This window comes from Poecile atricapillus, chromosome 1 (assembly GCF_030490865.1).
Source record: "Poecile atricapillus isolate bPoeAtr1 chromosome 1, bPoeAtr1.hap1, whole genome shotgun sequence".
Taxonomy (NCBI): Eukaryota; Metazoa; Chordata; class Aves; order Passeriformes; family Paridae; genus Poecile; species Poecile atricapillus.
Genome location: NC_081249.1, coordinates 132,306,750 through 132,322,515, shown reverse-complemented (window position 1 = coordinate 132,322,515; position 15,766 = coordinate 132,306,750). Strand labels below are relative to the sequence as shown.

At 37.0% G+C, this 15,766-nt stretch overlaps 1 protein-coding gene across 1 annotated transcript in view; it reads right to left on the bottom strand.

Annotated features, from left to right (window-relative positions):
• The window catches only part of OTOG (otogelin), a 92,413-nt gene that overhangs the window by 46,566 nt on the left and 30,081 nt on the right, over positions 1–15,766 (bottom strand). The window contains exons 21-24 of the mRNA XM_058829527.1: positions 15,336–15,410; positions 12,852–12,895; positions 12,229–12,382; positions 3,332–3,439 (exon numbers count right to left, since the gene is read on the bottom strand). Coding sequence (XP_058685510.1) covers positions 3,332–3,439; positions 12,229–12,382; positions 12,852–12,895; positions 15,336–15,410 — 381 coding nt within the window. The remainder of the gene's footprint in view (positions 1–3,331; positions 3,440–12,228; positions 12,383–12,851; positions 12,896–15,335; positions 15,411–15,766) is intronic.

Sequence of the window (15,766 nt, the reverse complement as noted above, 5' to 3'; positions counted from 1 at the left end):
TCTAAACAACATTTTCAAAAATGACATAAGTTTTATAAATAATGGATATAATTTCATTTCCTGCATCCACAATCAATCATTAAAAGATCATTTTTATGTTCCCAAATGATCCAGACATTTAAATTTTCCTTGATAACGACAGCAAAGCTGGTGCCCTGGCATAGCTTTAGTACAGGTATCTTTGTAAATGTGGTTACATTAAATACAGCATGTGATATAATTCTGGTACATACCAAAGTTTACATTTTAAAAAAAAATTCTTTTCAATTTCCTGGGTCAAATGAATGCTGAATATTTCACAATTAAAGCCTTAATCAGACTTATGGAAATACTGGATAAATCTCTGACATTTGACATCTCAGAGTGAAGCAGCAGGCAGTATGAAGTTTTTTCTCAGCATAAATTTTTGTCAGTGTTACTTTTCCTTCATATTTCTATCACAGTGCCAGTACCCCACTGTTTTTGAGAGGGCAGGAAATCTAGGAAACTCCAGCTACTGGTAGAATCAGATTTCCTCCAGTTCACTTAGCTATCAACTTGCGCCTACATGGAGCCACTGTCCAGATTTTCCAAGACACTGCTTATCCCATCACTGATTTGGTCCACTGCTTGCGTTTTGCATCACCACATGTATCAATACACTAAGATATGGCTAAAGTAAGTTAAAAATACAATATATGAGAAGTGTTTGCTCTACCAAAAGCACAAGGAAATGGCAGTAGGACTTGCTAACTGCAGTCACCTCAGAACACTACCAAAGGAAGGAACCTCATCAAGCAGAGGGGAGAGAGGGGCAAACAGAAATTATGTTCGGACTGGAAGACTAAGTTCTGCATCTCATGTTCTTCTGAGACATCAGGTTTTAGTTTTGCTCTTGGCCTATTCAAATCCTGTGTCTAATCCAGTCTCTGTATGCTGATCTCTTAAGAAATGTTTCTGCACAAGCCCTTAACATGTAAACCCTAGGGAGATCCTTTTATTTATTTCAGGAACACGTTTATAGTCAGAAGGAAGGGATTAAGAGGTACACAAGGTCTCCAAAGTCCTTTACACCAGGCTTGCTTCATGCTAAGTGAACTAACATTTAGTTATGAGAATCTAGAAAGCCCTAGCTGGAAAAGCTGAGCTGTCAGAATTTTCTAAACTTCAAACTGGTTTCTATAAAGCATATTTCTAAGAATTATTTATTAAAGAATACAGGAGGGCCAATTCAGCAGCCCACAGAGAGAGACCAGGAGTTGCTCAATGGTCTCAGCTGAAAGGATCTCATGATGACAGCAGAACAGCACACCTAGTTGTACAAACCCACCTTACCTGTCCCAGCACCCCATCAAAATGGTGCTCTGATAGCCCCAGCAATAGAACATTTTGTGTTTAATGTTGCCACTACATGCTAAATATTTCAGGTACTTGCACTGAAAACAAAACTTGGGAAACCTAAAATCACATGTCAGTCAGACCCCAGAGCCTGGGTTGAAAGTTGCTGTCAGTTCACAGGTAGTTTTGCCAATTTCTGAAATTATTGTATTTGTCATGTTACTGTTCAATAGCTAGATCAATATTTATGTTGCCAACACTACACTGAATATAAGAAAGATGGTATTTAGTATCAATACTAATTCAATGCAGCAACCCCACTGTATGATAGCCTCTATCAGTGCCTAAGTGTGTTTGTTGGAACAGTAACTCTCATGATTGCACTTTTCCCTGAGCATATCAGATACACCCCTGCACACGCATTCAGCAGACTCACAGATTTTATGTTTGGTATCAAGCAGGGCTTGCTGCAGACTCCCCTCTATTTGTGAACATCTGATTGTCAAAAAGCCATTATCACTTAATCTGTCTTTGCTTCTGGACATGGAAGACTACAAAAGCCATGACAGCATTAAGGATTTGTGCATGAATTAACAAGCCTGGCGGCAGGGAAAGAAGAAAAAAAAAAGTAAAAAAAAAAAGAGAGAGAGAAAAAAAAAGCGAAGGCTAAATATCCAGTGTCTTTCTGCCTGCACTGTTGCTGCCTTTGGTGAAGTCTTCTACAGATTAGATTGGATAAATTAATTCTCTCTGATGCAAGCAATCCCACACCAGGTCCAAATGGAGAGGCCTTTGGAAACAAGGGGGTGAATTACCCGGGTCGCTTTACCTGCCTGCCCAGTGGAGATGGCTTGTAAGTCGCTTCACCAGTCGACCAAAGGGCTACAAATCTCTTCTAGAGCAGCTACTGAGGACCTGACGAGAGGCAGAGGAAGGCAGTCAGCACAAGGCTGGAGGGGGCACGACATCCAGACAGGGCAGAGCCTGGTGCTGACGGGATGAGCCTTCCCTGGGCTGGGCCATGCTGAGCAGGCCAGGAGCAGCAGCTCACCAGGGGACACCAGTTAAATGCTCCTGGTAAGCTACAACGAAGGCACAGAAAAGGGGAACTGCTCTGCTGGGAATCTGGAAGCTACACCTCTACCACAGCCTCATGGTGCTTGGCAGTACAGCTGATTTTTCTGAGGCTCTGGTAAGACAAATAGCACTGCTTAGTGCCAGCCTGCAACATTCAGCCATGGTCAGAGAGGAAAACAGGCAGAGATTTTCAAGAAACGAGCTTGTTTCAGGATCAGGGGGGTGGGGTGTATTTTCACACTCCTGTGAAACACATCCTACTGAGAAAGGAAACCTTTCTGCTAGGAAAGCTGGCAGGGTACATGCTGCAGTTACAACACTGGATAGTAAAAGGAGTAGGTGTCTGTGTGTGTTTAAATGATCCTATCAGCCCCTGCCTATTGGAGTTCTCCCTCTGAATGCTTGAACGACTCATCAGTTATCCACATACACAAAATCAGTGACCAACTTGTCTGCTTCCTTGCCCGGCACATGATGTTGTTCACTACTCCCCTTAATTTAACATCGTACTGGATGCATATTTAAGGACACAGGGTTATGTTCTGGTCTCTAGACTGCTCAGATTCAGTGCTAAATGTGAAAACGAATAAGTAAAATCTTTTAAAAAATGTCACTCAGGTGTAATATTTAAGGGGTTTTACCTGTACTTTAGGAATACTAGCCATGACCTTGAAAATAAAAAAAAATATCATTTTCTAAATCAAGATTCTTAAAAACAGAAAAGAACCCAAATCAGTATTTTTGTCATGTAAAGCATTTTGAAGCAACAGAACCTGAACCAGTTTTAATATCTCTCTGAAGAAATGTAAATATGAAAGTCAAAGTAGATGATTTAGATAATCTGCTGTGAAATTTACGCTTAAAACACATAAAAAGGAAAAACGATCAACCTACAAATACACTAATAAATGCATCACTTAAATAGATCTCCACTTACCATGTATGACAGGAAGAAGTTACTTTGTCACCTGGGAAATATTCCTTTCCTTTCCATGAGCATGGACATTCATCTACATCCAAGCACATGTCCCCATGCTTCACAAGACTATCAAAAAAAGAACCAAAAATATGCATTAAGCAGCAGTATAGGTGGTACCCAGATACAAAAGTATTTTCCTAATCTGTAAAGTTACTGCCAGTTTTATTATTAAGACCCAAATAATATTTAAAGTCTTCTGAAACTGGAAAGACACAATTTTATTAATGATTGTGTATGAGCAATTTGGTATCTTCCTTTCACAGGTACCTGAATACAACACTTTGAGCACTCACCCTTCAATCACTAACCCTCTGAAGACTGACATGTTAATATACAAATGTAAAGGTCTGGGAAACTAAGAATTTCTAGAAGTCCTCTAAATTTCACCAGATTTCTTGTAACTCAGCCAATTAAATTGCATTTAACTGAAGCCAAGAGATAATCCATGAGATGTGGGAGCCATCACAGCCCTTTGCTCTAGCGGTATGTACTCTTACTGTCCAAAATTAGTGGCATATTTAGCCAAATTATTATTAAATGAGAATTTCTTCTTGCCCTCTTCTTTCTTTCCCTGATTTAATGAGTTTTATTTTGTTACAGATTTTCTATATATGTAGTTATGCCTCCTTCTCCATGTATAATTTAATCAGCACCAAAAGAGCTATCCTAGCTGCATGGAATTATTGTATCAATTAATTAATATTTACTTCTGCATGGCAGGCACTTTCATGCAAGCAATTACATGTATACAAATATACTCAAGTTTAGTGGTATCCTCACAGTCTTCAAAGGAAGATTTTCATTATAACACAACTAACCATATGCATAGCTACTTACAGTCCAAGACTAGTGGTGTTTATACGCAACTCTTAGACAATCAGATAAAAATGGGAAGCCATTAAAAAAAAAAAAAGTGAAAAAGATTAATTTTCATAGAGAAAGAACAGAGGAATTCTTGCCCAGCAAGACTAAACAGAGCAACTAGTCCTAGTTTTAAAGAAAAATGTTTGTGGCTTCTTGATAATATTCATAAAATCTGAAATTAGATAAAGAGATAGAAATAGAAAGAGATCTCAAGCAGATCCTACAAATAAATGCCAGGAAATATACCAGAAGCACTTAATTAAAGAAGTCACTTAATTAAATAAGCTATCATTTCACTGACCCCAGAAAAGTTGCATTTCTTCTAAAAACCAATTCTTTTTTTTTACAAATATTGTAATGCTATTGGATAAGCAAAGTGACACCAAAAATGGGACCTGAGCGTCCAATAACAGAACAGCTGTGATGACAAATCCATCTCAAACAAAAGCTGCGAAACTTGAACTCTAGACAAGCTGCAGCAGTGTCTTTCACTCCAACTGCTGCAGCTCCAAGTTGTTTTCATCCTGCCCCATTCCATGCAGTGTAAGAATCTAGAGCAGCTAACACGCCAGTTCCTAGTAAAAGGATTCCTTACAGGCACCGTGCAGTCTAGGATCATCCGTGTTTCTAATGTTTGAAACGTACTTGCATCGAGACATAAACAGTCTCTTCAAATAATACCTTTTGGCAGATAATATTTATTATTTTTTTTCAAGGTAAGCTGGTTTGGAATCCCAATACCTCTCTGTAGTAATACAAATTTTGTTCGGGTTTTCCTGTGTTCCAAACAGACTCATTTTTCCTGATGTTTAACACCATCATTTGGGCAAGATACAGCACCATGGACAAGATGTGATAAGTGTGAGGCGCATCCATGACAAACAGGGCAACAGAAATATTTTGTTTCCCTGCTATCCAAAAGGAAACATTTAATCATTGAATTTATCACAAGACATTTTATTTGCTTGTATTAATGAGCTAGTAACTTGTATTTGACAAATTACACAGTAAAAATATGTAATTTGTATTTGACTTAGACTCTTCTTCAGTGTGTTATGTATCACACAGAAATTTACAGCTCAGTAAGGCTTATGAATGGGAATGTGCAGAACACCATAAACCCTCCTCCCCCATTAGACTGATAAACTAATCTTCCTCCACGGTAGGTGAAGTGTTCTTTGTAATCCATACTTATTTCAAGCATTGTGTCACTCGAAGACAATCAGCTGTGAGACTGAAATTCCCACTGGTTTAAAGCTGCTCAGAACTGAACAGGGCACATTCAGACACAAAGAGATCACACTGACAAGGTAACACTAAATGCACTTTTTTACCTCACATTATTCCACTGGATTAAAAAAAGAAAAAAAAAAAAGTGATAACAGCTTTCTCTCTTGTAAAGCCAAGCAAATGGATAGATTTCAGTGATCTAAGAATTCACTACAAACACCTTACAGAGAGGCCTTGCACAGCTCCTCTTTGAAGTATCAGACATTTTTCTTGATGCTTATGCTTACTGTCCAGCCTACAATGAACTGCAAAGATGCAGGGACAACTATCCCACCTCACCCTGCTGAACATTCCCTTTCATTATTATCTATAGCTTTTTGCATTCACACACAGAAATATGTAGTCTTGGTAAAGGCACCATTAGAAGTAATGTCACCTGTGACTCATCAAACACTCCTTTGCTTCTGCAAAGATCACAAATCTGCACCAAAACAATAAAAAAATTGCTCTCCCAGATTCCAGCAGAGCAGCTTTCAACAGTTTGTGTCTTGCATAAGCTCCTTCCCCTCTCTCCTGCAGCAGCCTACCATCAATGTGCAGCCACAAGTACTTTTGCCACAACATTAAATTTGCTCTGAACGTTTCACAGATTGTCCTACAAAAGTAATTGAGTAATTGTAATAGAGCTTAGGGGAAGCAAAAAATGAACAAAATAAGCAGCAGGGAGAATTTGGCTTGTCTAACCAGAAAACAAGATAAATTTTGAGAGAAAACAGTAACATTACTGTAGCACCTAATGCCTTCATTACAGTTCACTCACTATCTAGACAGGCAGAATTAATATATTCTGGCTGACTTTTTGTTTTGGGAGCTTCTTTTAATCTCTTCTTCCTCTTTCCCCTGGTTTATTATACCAAAATATTAAGTAATTTCATAGAATGCTTAGGTTTCCATTCTTCTCACTACACCCTTCCATCTTTCTGTGTCAACAAATGATTTGGATGCTTTAACTGAGATAGTCACTTTCTTTTGCAGCTTCACCCTGGATTGGAAACCATCCTGCAATCAGCTCCAGAATTTCAGAAAGTAACTCTGAGCATAATGGAAGTCTTCCTTTGAACTAAGTCACAGAGCTTAATATTTCTCTTCTTAAAAACAAGTCGGAAAGCAGAAGGTCATATGAAAAGGTGCTCAAGAATTTGAATTATCCTGGTGCAGTTTTACTGTCAATTAATACAAGTACAGCGAAAAAAAAAAAAAATTATTTGCAGCTGGTGTAAGCGACAAAGTAGGAGACCAAGAGGGTTTGTAAGTATTGCAAGACGAAATAAGGAACTTTTAAAATATATCAAGGAAAGCTGCAAGTCTGCAAAGCAGACGAGGATGGAAAGGAACTGGATTGTGTTGCAAGGGAACTGCAACAGATGTTTTTCTTTGGAGATGAGCTCCTGCACCTTCAGCATGTTGTGTCTATTGCCATCAGAAATAGAAACCAGCATAAAATCTGGTGTGGATTAATACTGGTTCCTGAAACACCCAAAAAGAGGAACACTGATGCAGTCTTTGTAAGAGAATTTTATTTTCCTGAGGAAATAGTGAAGTGCATAGCCATGATGGTATGTATTTCCATGGGGGTTAACCCTTATCTGCCTGGAAAATATTAAATCTTGACAGACCTCTCTAAAGTTCTGCCTAAACTAGAAGTAAAAGATTAAAAATACTTAGCCTGATAACAGCAGCAGAACCATCCAGAAGAGTGAGGTTTGGACAGAACAGAGTTTATTTTCATGCTAATAATAACAGTAAATTCTGAGTTTAAACTGAGGATCAGCAGGTCTTCTGAAGAATGATACTAAACACACACCAAAAGCGCAAGACTTTGATTTAATCTAAGGAGACTAATTTTAAGACATAACATGGTCAATGTAATCACATTACTAAAGATAAGTTTTCTAAAAATATTTGAAACTCATCTGTATTCTTCCCATCTTAATTCCTCATTAATAGAGGTTTGTCCATAGGCACATTTATAAGATGACAACATTCATTGTTTAGTTTTCGAAAATTAGAAAATGATGAGTTTTCCTTTTTTTTAAATAAAGCCTTCCAATAATATGTTTAAGCTTGTTATGTGTCACTTGATACATATCACAGAAATACAATGATAATTTAGAAAATTTTAGAAGGAAAATCTGGCATGATATTAGTTACAAAACTTCACTACAATCACAGGATAATACAGCTTTGAATTTACTAATTCTTCATTCATCTATTTTATGAGAGCAATGAGTGATGAAATAAAGAGAAAGCCATAAAAATTCTAATTATGTTAAATTTCCTCAAATTTAGTAGAGACAAGTTTTAGCACAAAAGATATTCTTCTGTGTCATAAATAGTAAGTTGTCTCCAGGGTGTGGGGGTGGGAGAAAGAAGGACAGTTTTTGTTTTTCCAAAATGTACATAACAAAAAATCTGTCAGACGCGTCCCTTAAAAAGGTGGCTCACATAGTTGTAAACAATTAAAAATATAGTGCAAAGAAAAAAAAACCTTCAATATCACTGTCTTGTGTTCTTGAGGTTCGAACAGACTGACAGGCCATGAAAATAAATATGCGTACTTGGAATTATGGAGCACTATGTTCTTAGTTATTCTAGAATGGTGTTGCTTTCTTTTTAAGATCAGTCTGTTGACACTCAATAAAATATCAAGTCAGGATGGTGCTGAACAGTGAGAAATTGACTTGCATGTACAGATAACATCTGCTAGCAGCCAACTGAGAATTAATTTTTATTCCCTTGCAGTACTAACACTGAGAGGGAAATTTAAAAAAAAAGCCACTGAAACAAGGAGAAAATTACAGCCAGTTTTATAAGCATGATTAGGAAGAGAAGTTTTGCTATGATTTAGAGTTTAAAAAAAAAATCACGAAAATTTTGGAAAATACTGCTAAGTTAGCAGAGACTTTGATCTAGGTTAATTGTGTAGTGGTTGGTTTAACATAGCTTTATAGAGGGAATAAAAACATAAAAGGGAAAAAATTATGAAGATCCAATAAGCAGATGTAACAGAGGCAATAAAAATACTACTATATTCATTTGGGACAATATGTATTTCATGCTATTGACATAACTCTCAGAATTTGTGTTTATTACTCATATTTAGAGGCTGGTGGGCCTTCGTTTCTCCAGAAAGATGGAATTATTATGAAATAGACATAGAAATTGCTTAGTATTTCAGCTAATGGAAATATGAATTGTTAACGCAATCTAAAATAAATACTGATGTGCTATTAAACAATCTGACTGAGTCAGTCCAAATGAAAGCACCTGTCTTCAAAAATCTGATAGGGCTCTTGTTAGAATCATAGAACCATTTAGGCTGGAAAATATCTCTCAGCTAATCAACTCCAACCATTATAATTCCCCCACAAAACTACATATATTGCAAATACAGCAGCAATTTAATGCAGTACACTTCCTAAAGTATATATCAGTTAAACCCAACTCATGCTGCAGTCAAAGGGTAAAATCCTGTCAATGGGGGAAGTGAGAAAACACGAGTAATTCCTTCAGGAAAGTGATTGATTTTCTTGACAGCAACACTAAGAGCAGGCTGTAAGCAACAATGAACAGAAGCTGCTTTGGAGATCATTACTGGTCTGACTGGAGATGATGGAAAACCAGTGAAACAAGACAGGCACAAACCTGTCCATTTGGAGCAAACATCTCACATAGCATCCAGAAACTACTGTTTATTCCCTTCCTTTTCCTGTACTCCATCGTTTCTCCTTGTTCCTTCTGTAGTCTGATTAAGGATTCTGTCTCCATGTCAAATCATGCACATTTGGTGTAGTTAGGGAGGAAAAATAATTTGATTCACAGAAACCCAGAACCAGAAAATGTAATTCCAATATTTTACTTGACAAATTATGCACTGAGAGAGCATTACTTATTTTTTTAAAATGCAACACAGAAATACAGAACATTTCCCTTTAAATGGTGACAGATGAAAACCAGTAAGAAAAAATATAAACAAAGTCTTAAAAATTACTTAATATGTCAGGCAAAGTAGGGTCAAATCAACATTAGAAAGTGAGTCCCAGGAGAATTAATGTTTGGTTTCAACAGTTTCTAAAATAGATGGCAAATATATCATCAATTTTTGTACCTTGAAAACTATAATCCATAGAATGATCTCCTGTAAATTTAGATATTTACTTAAGCATGGTTACTTGCATCTGATTTATTCTCTGCAGAGGAAAAGGAATGAAGCACAGCTGCACAGTAAGCACAAAAAAAGAAGGAAGGCTAGAAGTAGTGAAGTATTTGAAAATATTTCAGACTCCAGATACTAGAAAAAAAGACTGCAAAACAAAAATATCACCCCCTTGAAATCTTCACACCACTTCTATGAAAAGAGGTCCTTTCCTTTCCTTCCCTTTCCTTCCCTTAAAACAGGTTCTTTTTCTTAAGTATCTTTCAGGGTATCATTGAGGAATAATCACACCACTAAACAAATCAGAAAGGTCCTTCCTCTCTTGAAAAAAAATGTAGCCTCCTAAACAGGCTTCTTAGTTGTGATATATTCACTTTACTTCACGCATTTTTTAAATTATTTTACCCAAATCAACTAATCAAACACATTAAACTGATTTCATTGCTACTTAAATCACCTTTGCTTACATGTGATAAGCCAAGATTAACTGATGCAAGGTCTCAAACAGGAACAAAAGCATGCATAAAGGAATGAAACTTATTTCAGGTGAAGGACTAGTGTTAAGATCAAAGAAATTCCATGGCTGTTGTACCCTTTTAAAGCAGACAATGTCACCTCAGTTTTCTATTTCACCAGTAAGAACTGATAGCCTAGAAAAGGAATTTCAAAGTTGCATAAATTCACAGTGCATTTGAATCCTGCACTACTTGAAATGACATGAACACAGGATGGGGTACTGTATAAAGGTCATGGTATTTTACTAATTTTTCTCTTCCAAAAATTTAATTAAAATTTTTTCATTACTGTGCTGTACTGGCTCTAAGTTGTTCCATCAGCAGCATGAATCATTGTAGTGTGAATTCAGTGACTGACTTAAAACATCAGAGCTCTTCATATCCAACTTCTATCCAGCTTCTATCAAAAGCCTCTCTTATGAAAATTCCTAAACAATTAAGATTTATTACCTAAATAAAAAACCTGCATAGGTAATACATAACATAAGCCTCTTGCTTTTCCAAAAGCACACCAAAAAAAACCATACACCTTTAGGATCAGATTAGCTTTTCCTAAAGCAACCTCAAACAAAAGCATAAATATATAAACAACATAGGACCATTAGAGCTGAATATTTTTTGACAAATTTCTATGTGACTTTATTTCCTAATTCATCAATACAGACTGACACTACTAATTCAAACCCTAGGCTTGTAACACTGTTTCCTAGTTCTGCCTTAAACAGCACTGAGGGTAAAATCCTGAAACACAAAGAAGCCTCTCCCTCTGCACACCCTCAAAAAAAAAAACAAAACCCAAGCACCCCCAACAAACAAAAAAACCCAACAAAACAAAACCAAATTATTTTGTGCTAATATCTCTACAGACAATATACTGTAGAAGAGTTTGCCAAAGTTATAATAAAGAAAAATCTTCTTAATTTTGTATTTTTGTCCCTAGGAAATCATAACACTTTGCCTCTTACAACCATAAAACTGTATTATCAGAGCTTTGGGATCACCAGCACTTGACACTGAGTCTTCCAATGCTAAAAAAAAGAAATTTTAATTGCTTATGTTCCAGACCTAAATTACACCAGGAAGCAGTAGAGATCACGAGCTTGGAGGTCATGCGCAGCAAAACAGCAGAGAATAAAAATTTAGTATGATCTGAGTTGCCAGCCATATAGTGCTGCTGAAGGTAGCTTTGAAGAATGTCAGCCTGGTCCAAGAGGGTGAATTTTCACTATTCCAAAAACATCTGCCTCTAGGTCATTTCAAAGGCTACCTTAGCACTGCACTTTTTCAACACTGTACCATACTGTGAGTTCCACTAATTACAAGTTCCATTTCAGATTAACCATTTCACATTTCATGTTTCTGAGTATTAAAGTAAAATCCCAAAATCCTGAGTAGCAATATTTTATCATGAGACAGAAATATCTACACATCGTTCAGTATGAGTGCACAGACCTCAACTGAGCTATTTCAACAGTTCAAATTATTTCAGAGGTATAACACTAAAAAACTTCAGGCTATGTGCTTAAGAAATTAAATTCCATCAAGACTAGCATAACTTAAACACTTTAGTGTTATTTTTATAATGAAAATTCTCTCAATACAGCGCATGATTCCACAACAGCTCACTGTTACATTATCAGCATAAATCCCCAAGACTTAAGAGATCCTTTTGAGGGAAAAAATACTGAAAACTATGCCTATGAATAAATAAACTTGACTCCTTCAGCCAAATATTAAGTGGTTAGGTATTTGAAAAAAAAATCTAGATAAACAAGATTCTGCTCTAACACACAGATTGAATAAAATTATTGCAATGCCATTCCTATATTCTTGTTTTTTTTGATATTATTATGAAGTACTTAACTCCACTTGTCCCTTGGTTAAGCATTGATTATGATTTTAGCAGCCAGTAGTGTGGGGTAAGCCTTCGCAAGTTTTATGCTCAGCCTTTGATATCGCAAATTGTCCAAGTAGAATTAATTGCTCAATCATGTTTGTGCACCAAAAGATGCAAATCTGTCTGTACTCACCCTGGTGGGCAGATACAACCTGACACACAAGGAGGGTGTGCTGAGAAAGTGAGGTTTAGCAGCTGATTCTCACAAGTCCTCTCTCTGCTGAGCTCAGGATCCACTTGTGGATTACTGCAGTTAATATAAACCTGTCCAACTGGGCAGCTGTGTGCTGGGGGGGGGAAATTGACAAATGTCATCATTTAGTTTTCATACCTGAAATTTTGTGTTCTGTAAATGTGTGCAATAAGGATTTGTAACACAGAAATTATAACATCCAGCAATACTAGTAACATTCAGATGCCTCTCCTCATATTATTTGGGGCAAGGCTAACCTTTGTTTACCCTACTGAAGGTATGTTGTTTATCATATAGCTAAACTTATCTGCATTAGCAATCAAAAAACTATTATTTTAAAGCAGTGGGGGGAAAAAGTTGTTCAGATTTAACAGTATTTTCAACAGTTAGGCTGGTACAAAGCAGGAGCATTACTTTAAAATACACAAATATATAGTTATGGATCCCCTCCCAGAAGATAATTTCACACACTGCAGTATCTTCTAGTTCAGACAAAGGAGACCACAGAGACTGAAGGAAATATATTCACTGAACCTGTATCTTTTCCCTCTCTCTTCACTCACCTATTACGTTGTTATCACAGTTCATTATGCCATCCCTGCAATGGCTGCAATAGAAATACACAAAGATGTACTGAGAGACAGGAAGATCTAAAATATTAGTATATTCTATTTAGTAATGCAGAATAAGTCAATAGAAAATAACTTTATAAATGTTTGCACAGAACATTATAACTGGATAAAGTGTGCATTGCCTTAACACATGAAGAACATTTGTTAAACTTCAACCTTGTCCTTTATACATAACGTTCCTATGAGTTAAGGTGCAGGGCTGACAAAAAAATACGTACAGGAATATGCTCCCATGCTGCTCCCCAAAACACATCTCCCCTGCATTAAACAGTTCAAAACTGCATGAAACTCAGCCTAACAGGGTCCTGTATGCAGGGAAGCACTGAGATACCTAACACTGTCTGTTCCTTTCCAATTTGAGCCAAAATAGTCCAGTAGTTTTCTAAAATGGTAGCAGCTCCTATTGCAACTCATTGTCAGGGAAAACTGTAGCAGTGCTGGCTGAGTTTCAGGTCCTGGTCTGCACTAGAGAACCTGAGGCCATGAAATCCAGCACAATTTTCCTATTCTTCTGCAATGGCTAGAGCATCCCCAGGACTCTTATGGCTGGTCAGCAGATTCAGAATCAAATTCTATATGTGCTACAGCCTCTCTGTGAAAGCATTTGGAGTTGTGTATGGATCCCAAAGCCCTGCAGGAGAAGTGCTCAAGGACTGCACAGCATCACTCAGGCAGGAGGAAAAGGAGCACCAAAGGGAACAGAGGGAGGCAACTCAAAGGCTGATACAACATCAATAAAAATATTTTAAAGAACTTGTTGAAAGCAACAGAGTAGAAAAGCCATTCCATAGAGAAGAAATTCCAGTTTGAAAGTGGGAAGTTCCAAAGATGAAGCAATTGAGAGGAATAAAGGATGAGAATAGAATGAAGATCATAATTGTTTGCAACAGAAAGTGACAGATAAAATACTTGATCACATAGTATTTTTTTTCCAGTTCATCCACACATGTAGTCCTGCATGATTCCTGATGTATTGCTTAGCACAAGGCAATTCACAAGCACTGTCAGTCTGTACTGTATATAGCCTTTTTTTAAAAACACCTCAAGTAAAAATCATGACTAAATAGGAAAAACAGATCCCTAATTCTAGCTAAAATTCTAATACTTATAAAACAGTAGATTTTAATTTTATTAACATAAGCTGCCAGATCCCAAACAATCCCACTGAAATCAATATAAAGAGGACCTGTTTTCTACAGCAATTAAAAAAAAAAACGTATTTGTGGATGATCTGCATTCAACCAAATCTCCATCACATCGGTCAGCAAAATTAGCTGACCTAGACCTTGGAGGAGAAGGATTAAAGATTTACCAGGAGAAGCCCCTTCTCTTAACTTCCAGGACTGTTTGGCACATTTTGTAAACAAAAACACCTTGGAAGGTCAGGCAGCAGTGCACCCAGCCTTGGCAGGGCCCCATATGCATAATGTGCTGCCTGGCACACACCAGGAAATCTGCTCTAAGGTAAATGTAAGCTAACTCAATAAGTACAATATCAATTTATAATAATCAGTATTTATGGCCTGCTGACAAGAGCAAGGAAGAGTTTGTGTGTGCTTGCTAAGTGCCCCCATCACAACAGGAGTCTGACAACACCAACCTCTAATGTGGCCTTTGTAGCAAACCAAAGTACCACACTGATCTACCACAGACATGAATGATTTGGTCTGCTCCGCTTTTAATTAAGTGCTGCAGCAACGGATACAGGCAGTGAGAACTGAGATATTATTTCTCAAGGCTTGTTATTTACAGAACTTGTCACCCACATTACTTAACCTTTTCCAGACAGAAATAACTGTTGAAAAGGATGCATCTGGCAGGAGCCAGGATCATCTAACAAGCTTTCTTCCTTAACAGCATGGCTGTGATGATGCAAATGGAGGAGCAAGAGGACAAGAACAAAATGCCAAATGTAAGGAACAATAACAGAGATGCTTATTTACCACTGGCTACAGCTGACAGATTTTTGTGTTGTTTCTTAGTTGATAAAAGCCACATTGCTCTTTTACAATGATTCTATACTAGTGGAAGACAGATTCTTAATAATTCTTCATAAACGGATTTAGAATCTGATAAAGGGAAGGAGAATAGTATGGAAGATCTATGAACAGTCAGGAAATGTCTGTGCTTTTCTGAAGCTCTCCACATTAGTATGGATATGAGACATTATTATGGTTTTCTTCCAGTTTTGCACTTCAATATATTGTATTACAAAGCACAGAAGCCTGAAAAGCCTAAGTTCTAAAGGACCTTTGTCAAACATGGAGAAAACTGATGCAGGTTTATTCTGTAGGTTTCATTAATAATAACTAAAACAACAAAAAGAAAAACCAAGAAACTAGCCAAAATTATTTAACAGAGCTCTTAAAAAAGTGACACAATTCAGTTACGTGAAAATTCAATTTTGTATCTTACCATTTGCCTAAAGATGTCATGACATTTTCTCCAGGGGGATAGTCAATTCCTTGAAAATAACATGGGCATTCATTTCTGGAACAGAGGAAAAACATGTAACTGATTAACCCAAACTGAAAAAAGAAGATGAAATTCCCATTGACTTAACTGCTGTTCAAATTTCAGTTCCTTGGTTGGTTTTGGTGAGGTTTTCTTGGTTAGCCGGTTATTTTGTGGTTGTTTGGAGGTTTTTTTTCGAATGCAAGAAATTGATCTCAATATTGCCGTATAACTCAAGCATATTTTCAACCAAATCAGCAGGAAAATGGAAGCTTATGTTTTGTATCTCTTACATGCCAAAAACCAGACAGAACAGAACAACTAACACTGATGTTGTTGGATGAGCAGCCATGTTACAGAAAAGCTATTTTTGATCAACACAGACATCAGTT